The 8,458-nt window shown below is 52.9% G+C and overlaps 1 protein-coding gene and 1 pseudogene across 1 annotated transcript; both read right to left on the bottom strand.

Annotated features, from left to right (window-relative positions):
* Nucleotides 1–224: 224 nt before the first annotated feature.
* LOC128937086 (mas-related G-protein coupled receptor member H-like) lies at nucleotides 225–1,138 on the bottom strand (annotated as a pseudogene).
* Nucleotides 1,139–7,279: 6,141 nt separating this feature from the next.
* Nucleotides 7,280–8,200, bottom strand: LOC128936989 (mas-related G-protein coupled receptor member H-like). The gene has a single exon (XM_054276302.1). The coding sequence runs from the start codon at nucleotides 8,198–8,200 to the stop codon at nucleotides 7,280–7,282; it is 921 nt and encodes a 306-aa protein (XP_054132277.1).
* Nucleotides 8,201–8,458: the final 258 nt, after the last annotated feature.

Raw genomic sequence — 8,458 nt, 5'->3', positions numbered from 1 at the left:
GGGGTCACAGCCATATTGGGAAGGATGCATTTGGGGGTAAAGTGCTCTAGGACCCGTGAGGGAGGAGCAAATCCATGCTCCAATGTGCTCTGTGCAGAGCATCCCTCCCACATGGCCCTTTTCAGTGCCTGTGCTCCCTTTTCCTGCAGGAATAAGGGTGGGAGGGTGATCCTAAGTCACTGCCCCATGGTCCTGCATGGGGGCACTTGAGGGGTTCAACAGGCTCAGACCCCCCTGTCCATGGTGGCATCATTACTGGGGGCACTGCTCCCTTCTGGCTCCTCAAACACCTTCTGGAGGAACCCCCTGAGGGACCCCATGGAGCAGCGCCTCCAGCACTTTGTTACTGAGATGTAGATGAGGGGGTTGATGCTGCTGTGCATGCAGGCAACCAGGAGAACAACCCGGGGGGACACAGTGGTTTAGCCGAGCTGCTGCAGGAAATTCCAGAGACTGAGGGGGAGAGTAAGGAGCACAGCCAGGAAGACAATGATGTCAAGGCTCTTGGATTGCTGCTGCTGGGAGCTACCCTTGAAGTGAATGAAGAGGATTGTGCTGGAAATGACCATGGATGGAGCAAAGACGAGGAAGTTGAGGATGTACAGGGAGATGAGAGCTCCCTGGCAGAGCTTGTGTTCCTGTGACTGGCACAGGGAATTCACCGCAGAAATGGCAGCGATGGCAGTGATGGAAAGGGCCCAGAGCACGGCACTGACCACCACCCATGAGAGGCCCTGGGTAAGGTGGCAGAAGAGCCCAGGTGGGCAGAGCATGGACCTGCCCCTCTCGATGCTGATGCCGTCAGCCGGTACAGCCCTACGCTGTGGAACATCGGGAAGAGGAGGAAAAGGAAGCGTATGGATGCTGGGGGCATGATGGAGGAGCAGGAGAAATCCTCCTGCAGGAAGAGCAGAGTGGAGGGGACCATGAAGATGAGGAAGAGGATGTTGATGATGGCCAGGTCAAGGATGTAGGCAGTGATGGGTTTCATGGTGTCCCTCTGGATGTGGAACCTGAGGACCCAGAGCACAGCCCCGTTCCCAGCGAGCCCAGAGAGGCAGATGAACAGGGTCACACTGTGTGTGGCCATGCTGGGGACATCTGTCTCACAGAGATCATCTCCTTCAGTGGGTGACATGGCAGGGGGGACACATGATGCTTATCCACATGGATGGACGCTGGGCAGGCAGTGGGATGTGGCCCCTGGCTGTGGTCAGTGTGGATGGGCAGTCAAGTGCTTGGAGAATCCACGGATGGACCATGTGGCTCCTCAGCAGCTCCCTGCAGTGGGAAGGATTCAGTGGAGAGGAGTGAGATGTGCAGGGAAGGAGGGTGGTGGAAATTGTGGAGTGGGAGAGGGAGGTGGGAGGGTTGGGCTGTTTGGCAGGAGGCTGATAAATAACACAGAGAATAAACATTTTCAGTTCTTCTGAATTTCTTCAAAAGCAAAGTGGCCAAAATTTAGAATGATGTGTTATAGATGGATAATGGGATGATTGGCTCTCACTTAAGGGATGAATACAGTGTGAATATTACGAGAAGCTTTATTGATATATAATTATGTCATTGCAGTCTGTTGTTTAGATGTCCCCTGTTCTCCCCATAGTCCCCTTCTCTCCCCTCTGTACTGTTGCCATCAGAGAGCCTGAGTCATCTAGGACAGGTGGAAAGAAGGGCTGTACAAAAGCTTGTTGCTGGGGGGGGGGGAAGAGGTGCAGCATGAGGACACCTGACCCTCCAGTCAAGCTGCAGGAAAGCAGGCTGCAGCAATAAACACAAAGGAGGGCTGACTGACAGACTTTGGGAGGGGCCAGGTTTAGCTGATGCAACCCCCCGGGGTATCAAAGGTGAAGCATCCATCCTGAAGATCAGCCAGCCACGTGGTGGGCAGCCATGAGGGAAGCTCCCAGGCCTGCTTCTCCTTATTTAGTCCTTTTGTTGCATTTTTATTAAGGTTTATTGACCATTTAAAATTAAAAAAAGTGGGTGTTTGTTTCTCACAGGATGTAAAGGCTGGCACACAGGATGACAAACATGGCAGGAACCAGTGCAGAAACAGATAAGGAGGCCTGCAGTGATTTTGGGGCAAATTCTGGAACAAAAAACAACAGTGCATGGCCAGAGGAAAAGTGCAAGGCAAGGGTACCTTTAATATGGCAGCATTCATTGAAAGTGAGCACCAGAGAGACACTGCTTAATAAACTTCCAGGATCATAAAACGACTTCCAGGGGAAGGTGGATGCATGGAAATGAGTAGTAGGAAAATGGTGTTTGTGTATTAGATAAAATAACTTCTAAATGGCTACATATGTTTCTAATGGATTAATTCTGTGTTGTAAAATCTCACCATATACACAATACAAGGAGAGATCCCTCTGTGTCCTGTGCAGGTCAAGAATTCCTGCTTCCTCATGCTTTGCATTGTGTTAGGAAGTTTGTTGTGGCCCATTTCTGTATTAGGATACAGACGGGATGCACAGGATGAGAGAGAGGATCTGGGGAGGGCCCTGCGGTCACTGGGAGAGGGTGTCAGGAACAGAGCAGCTGCTGCAGGAGAGGAAGGTGGGGTAGGGAGGAAGGCAAACATTCCACTGACCTGTTCCCTGTGGGGCAGCAGCAGGCAAAGGGCTCTGTGCAGATCAGCGGCGCTTCCTGGTCCCTCTTGCTCCTTTGGGATCCATGTCCTAAAGCGGCTCCTGCCAGGTCAGGGACATGAAGGAGAAAGTGCCCAGGTCACCAGGAGCTCCCCATTCCCATCCTGCTGGCTCCTCTCTCTGTGCACTGTCCGGGTGCTGCTTCCCAAGGCTTGGTGGAGTCAAAAGGGAGTAGGAAATTTCATCTTTGGCTACATCAGAATTTCTCTCACTCTGAGTTATTTGTCTTGCCCTTTTTTTTTCTGCCATAGAGGAAGCAGCTCGACATGCAGATTTCTTTGAGTGCCTCCTCATTTCCTCCTGATTGGAAACTCTTTTCCAAATTGGACATTCTCCAAATGCTTTCCCTCTCTCAGCAGGTTTCTACCATTGCTTATTTATCTCCCCTGAGAGGTCATTTTTCCTCCAGCAGCAGAGAGCTGCTGGTGGGGCTGGTAGCACTGGAATGCTGCTGGCAGTGCTGGAAGTGCTCACAGCACTGTGCAAGCATCTGGGTGCTTCTCAGAAACAACTCCCATTCTGGGTTGATTTTCAGGATCATTGCCAAAACCTCCCCTGGCCCCAAGAAAGCAAACTGAGCTGAGAATTCCCATTTATGAAATTCCAACGCAGGCTCACACAGCCCAAGGGAAGGACAGCACTCAGTTGCTTGCAGCCAGGTCAGCAGCACTTAGAGCCCACCCTGATTGCTGCCAATCCCCTTGATGATGCAATGAAAGCTATCAGGGACCAGGTTTTGGGGTGCTGTGATCCCCTTTCCAGCACTTCATCAGGGCTCATCCTCCTCCTCCTCAGACATGGGAGCCCTTCTGTTTGATTTTACCTGACCCCATCCCTCTGGGAAACCTGTGCCAGGCCCTCAGCACCCTCACAGGGAAGGATTTCTTCCCAATATCCAATCTGACCCCACCCTCTGTCAGTGGGAAGCCATTCCCCCTTGTCCTGTCACTCCATGCCCTTGTCCAAAGTCCCTCTCCATCTCTCCTGGAGCCCCATCAGCTCCTGGATCATGAAGTGTTTGCCCTTGAAAGGATTGGGCTGGTGAGGATTAAAGCCAAGAGAGCAGCATGGATTTGCCTCTTCTCAGGAGAAATGCCATTGCTGACATCCTAAATCATCCCTATGCTGGGTACCAGCGCTCCAGCTCACACAGAGAATTTATTATCGCATGAATCTTCCAGGAAACTGTATGGTGAAGGTGAAATACCACTGAAATTTCAGTATACATGTGGGAAAACTAGATTTGAATCAGAAATCAAAGTTGAACAGTACAGTTATAGTGCAGGGTCCTTAGGATCCACCTCAAGAATGAGAGGGGGCAAATTCAGGCTGTTGAAATGACAGGATTTCAGGACTGAGGTTGCTATAAAATAGAATGGAAGCTGAGATGGAGCCCAAGTGCTTTGGGCACAGGTGTGGTTGCTGAGGCTCTCTCCCGTTGCTCATTTCCCAGGCAGAGTGAAGAGCAGCTGAGGAGCAGAGCCCTGAGCCCGTGGCAGGCTCTGAGGCAGCTGCCTGTGTGTGAGAGCCCTGGAGAACACGAGGCAGCACAGAGAGCAGGGGCTGTGGCAGGAGCTGGGACAGAGCCCGCGCCGGACGCTGCTCGGGCTCAGCCCGCGGGCTGCGCTCCCCTTTCCCAAGGGACCATTCCAGGGAACCTCCTGCAGATCCCGGCCCAGGGACAGCAGCTGGAGCCTGGCAGCTGAGGGCAGTGCACCGCAGGCAAGTTCTCCAGGCTGCCAGAGGAAACCAGGTCAGACTCTTCTCTTCCACCTTCACCAGGGCCCCCTCATTGGGTGGAACCTGGTTATTGATTTTGGGGACAGAACTGAGGTCAGTAGGGAATTCAAACCTATAAACACTGTGGGAAAAGGGAGGGAATATTGAAACAAGTGTCCTGCTGAAGGAATCCAGCAGCTCAGTGATATCAACTGACACCTGAGAGTCCTGGTCAGATCCATCCCAAAGCCATTTGCTCTCTGATATCTCCATGGGCAATCCTCTCCTTCTCCAATTGTTTTCCTGTTCCAGCTCTGTCATTTCCACAGCCAGGAAGGAGGTATCTCCCTGGCTTTTGTGCCAGGCACACAGGACCAGGCTACCACATCCTCCTTGCCATCTGTCCTGTCCCTCACCCCTCCCTGTGCTGCTCCACATGGAAGCTGTGGGTGGGAAAAGATGGGAAAAGCCACATTTGTGGGATAGCAGCGTTGCTCTGGTGTGTCTGTTTGTCACCCCTGCAGCTGTGTGAGGGCAGGAGAAGCAGCAGAGGTGTCCCCATGAGCACTTTGTCCCCTGGCACGGAGGGAGCCAGCCCTGCCTGCTGGAGCCAGCCTGGTGGGAAGGCATCCCAGGGGAGCTGGAATGAGGAGAGCCACGACAACTGGAGCCAGTGTGACAGCAGGCAGTGGAGCAAAGTGCCTGTCCCACTGCTGCTGCTCTGTGCCTGTGTGGGATGGTGGGAATGGGGCTGTGCTCTGGCTCCTCGGCCAACAGCAGTGCCCTCCCTCTGATTAGTTCCTGGCCGGGAGCTGTGCCAAGGAACTCACCCCCTCTGTAATTGTTGCATTGCAGAGGGCTTTTAAGTATGTGCCTAGGGAATAGGGACAACACAGGGGAGTCATCATCAAGTGGAATCATCATGAAAGAGAACCATCATAAAATAGAGCCACTCTAACCCAGAGTTTGAAGGGAGCCACAAGGAGCAGGGAGTTGAGCTCCTGGCCCTGCACAGGACATCCCAACAATCCCAGCCTGTGCCTGAGAGTAATGTCCAAACGCTCCTTGAACTTTGTCAGGCTGGTGCTGTGTGCAGCAGGAGAACTCCTGCCTGGCGTGGTTGCTGGATGAAGTGAGGCATCCTCATGGAATGGTTTGGGTTGGATAGAACCTTAGAGATCATGTCATTCCATCTCTCCTTCTGGCATGGGCAGGGAAACCCAGGAAAACTTTTGGTTTGAAATCGTTGCTCTTTTGAAAGGAAGCTCAGGTGGGGAGTGGCCTGGGTGACACTGGAAACAAGGAAGGTGCTGGGAAGTTGGAAAAGTACATTGAGGATCATGATCCTCCTGCATTTGCCTGGGGCGAAACTCCCTTGGCTGAACTGTCATTTCCTGGACAAGAGGTTGCACCATGGAAAGTTCCTACTCTCCACTGGGCAGGAAGACAGGAGACACGGAGAGAAAAACCCTCTCAGATGTCAAAGTGTCTCTGTTCTCTTAATTATAAACAAGTCCTTAGGAGTTAAAAATGCTTATGAGCATTATAAATGCTCCTAAGGTGTTTAATCTCATGTGTGTCTCAAAACGTGACTCTACACAAGGCTTTCACCCTCACTTCCCTTTCCAGAAGCAGTGGCACATTGGTTTCCCTGGATTTAAAGCAGTGGGAAAAGGAGGGACAACTTCCCCCTGAGCAAGAGATGTGGCTGCTGCCCAGGTCTCTCCCAGGAGGAATCAGGAGCTCTTGGCACTGCCAACATCCCAACCATTGCTGGCACGTGCCTTAGGAAGGGCTCTGGTATGAGACAGGGACCTGCCCTGCTCCCAGAGCAGCCAGAGGCTTTAGAATGGGATAAAAGAAGGAAATGAGCCATTTTGGACACTGTTTAACAGGCACAGGCTTTGCAGTGAAGTCTGGATGTGGTTTATTCAACAAATCTGATTGAGGCATAGTTACAGAATGACAAAGATCAGGAGAGGCTGGGCTGTGGCTGGAGCTGCTGTGCAGAGTGGCTGTGCAGCTCCTCCTGAGGGTGGCCAGGTTCAGGATGGAGGTGCTCAAGGGCTTCCCTGGACACTGATGCTGGGGAACCAGAGGATGGATGGCCCCATTCTGCAGAAGAGCAGCAGAACCCCCTAATTTCAATTAATTAAATTAAATGGTCCACGCATGTGGTGATGGGAATTTCCATATTCTATGTACTTTCTGGATACAGGCACAGGAGTTCAGTGGAGTTCACTATCGACCCTGCACTTTACTCAGAAGGATTCAGTTCTGGAATTCAAGAATGTGAGACATTCCCAGTGAAAGGATAAGGGAATGTTGCTGTCCCTTCCCAGCTCTGCAGCCCTACCTGGTGTCCCTTCCCATCAGCTGGGAATGCAGGGCTGGCTCTGCTGGACAGAAGGGGAAGGATGCTCCCTGTGATCCCAACCCCTCTCCTGCCATCCAGAGGCACCAGCCCTGCAGGGATTTGGGAAATCACTGCCACCCCGTGCTGGGTGTGTCCCCATGGATTAAGGTGTCCCATTCTTTGCCGGCAAGAGCTCCCTGGAAACACCATGGAACTCATCTGCTGAGCCAAAGGAGATGGAGTTCATTCCCTGGGCCTGAGGCCATGAGGGTCATTGCATGGGGAATAGAGCTGGGGAACAGCACTGAGCCCAGCTGCACTGCTTGGAGCCATGTGGATGCAGGAGGGAGGAGGAAAGCCATGCTGCAATGTGCTCCCAGCAGAGCATCCCACAAAAATCACGCAAGCCAATGCCCCTGCTCACTTCTCCTGCAGGAATACAGCACCATGCGGTGGGTGGTATTGATTAATCAGGAGGCTCAAGGAAACCTTCAGCCTCTTTGGGCCCTACTGGGATCCTTGAGGAGAGCAGTGGAAGTGATCAGCATGTTCAGACCCCCGTGTCCATGGCAGGGTAATTTCTGCAGGCTGTTTTTACTTTTGGCTCCTCAAAGACCCTCTGGAGGGAGAGCTGGAGCGACTGCACGGAGCAGGGCCTCCAGCGCCTCCCTGCCAAGAAGTAGATGAAGGGTTTGATGCTGCTGTGGATGCAGGTGAGGAGGAAAACAACTTGTGAGGACACAGCGATGTAACCGAGCTGCTGCAGGAAATTGAAGAGGTTGAGGAGGAGAGTGAAGAGTGCAATGATGACGACAACGATGTCGCGCCTCTTGGGTTGCTGCTGCTGGCAGCCCTGCTTGGACTTGATGAAATCGACTGTGTGAGAAATGGCCACAGGTGCAGCAAAGAGGAGCAGGATGACGGTGTACATGGAGATGAAAACTGCCCGGCAGTGCTCCTGCTGCTGTGATGGGCACAGGAATGTCACCGTGGGAATGACAGCAAAGAGAGCAAAGAAGGCCCAGTATTGGACAGTGCCCAGCACCCACAACAGGCGCTCGGGAAGCTCCCAGTGGCAGCAGAGCCAGCAGAGCTTGTACACACACTGCACATTACTGCCACCTATCAACCACAACAGCCCCCAGTAGGGGGACACCACTGACAGCTGGAAAAGGAAATTCAGGTACAGCAGGGGCAAGATATGAGAGCAGGACACATCCTCCACCAGGATGAGGAGGGCAGACGGGACCGCAAAGAGGAGGTAGAGGAAGTCCATGACAGCCAGGTCAAAGAAGTCAGAGTTCCTGCTTCTCATGCTGAGGAGGCCGATGACAGCCCCATTCCCAGCCAGCCCACAGAGGCAGATGAGCAGTGTCACACTGTTTATGGCCACATCAGTGTTATCTGTCTCACACAGATCATCTCCTTCAGTGGGTGAGGCAGGAGATGGGGACATGGTGGTCACCTGCATGGATGGACGCTGGGCAGACAATGGGATGTGGCCCCTGGCTGTGGTCAGAGTGGATGGGTAGTCAGTGCTTGGAGAATGCAGGGATGGACCATGTGGCTCCTCAGCAGCTTCCTGCAGTGGGAAGGATTCAGTGGGGAGGAGTGAGGTGGGAGGGCAGTGGCTATTTGGCAGGGAATGTGAAAGAAAAGCTCAGGGCAGAGGATGGATGACCTGGGGTTGGCCGTGTGGTCAGCGGGAGAGGGTGTCAGGAACAGAGCA

The sequence above is a fragment of the Melozone crissalis genome, unplaced genomic scaffold (genome assembly GCF_028551555.1).
Source record: "Melozone crissalis strain CALT ecotype California unplaced genomic scaffold, PUWL_Pcris_2 ptg000018l_1, whole genome shotgun sequence".
In the NCBI taxonomy this organism is placed as follows: Eukaryota; Metazoa; Chordata; class Aves; order Passeriformes; family Passerellidae; genus Melozone; species Melozone crissalis.
The sequence above is the reverse complement of the archived record's forward strand: the minus strand, read 5'-3'. Positions and strand labels throughout refer to the sequence as shown.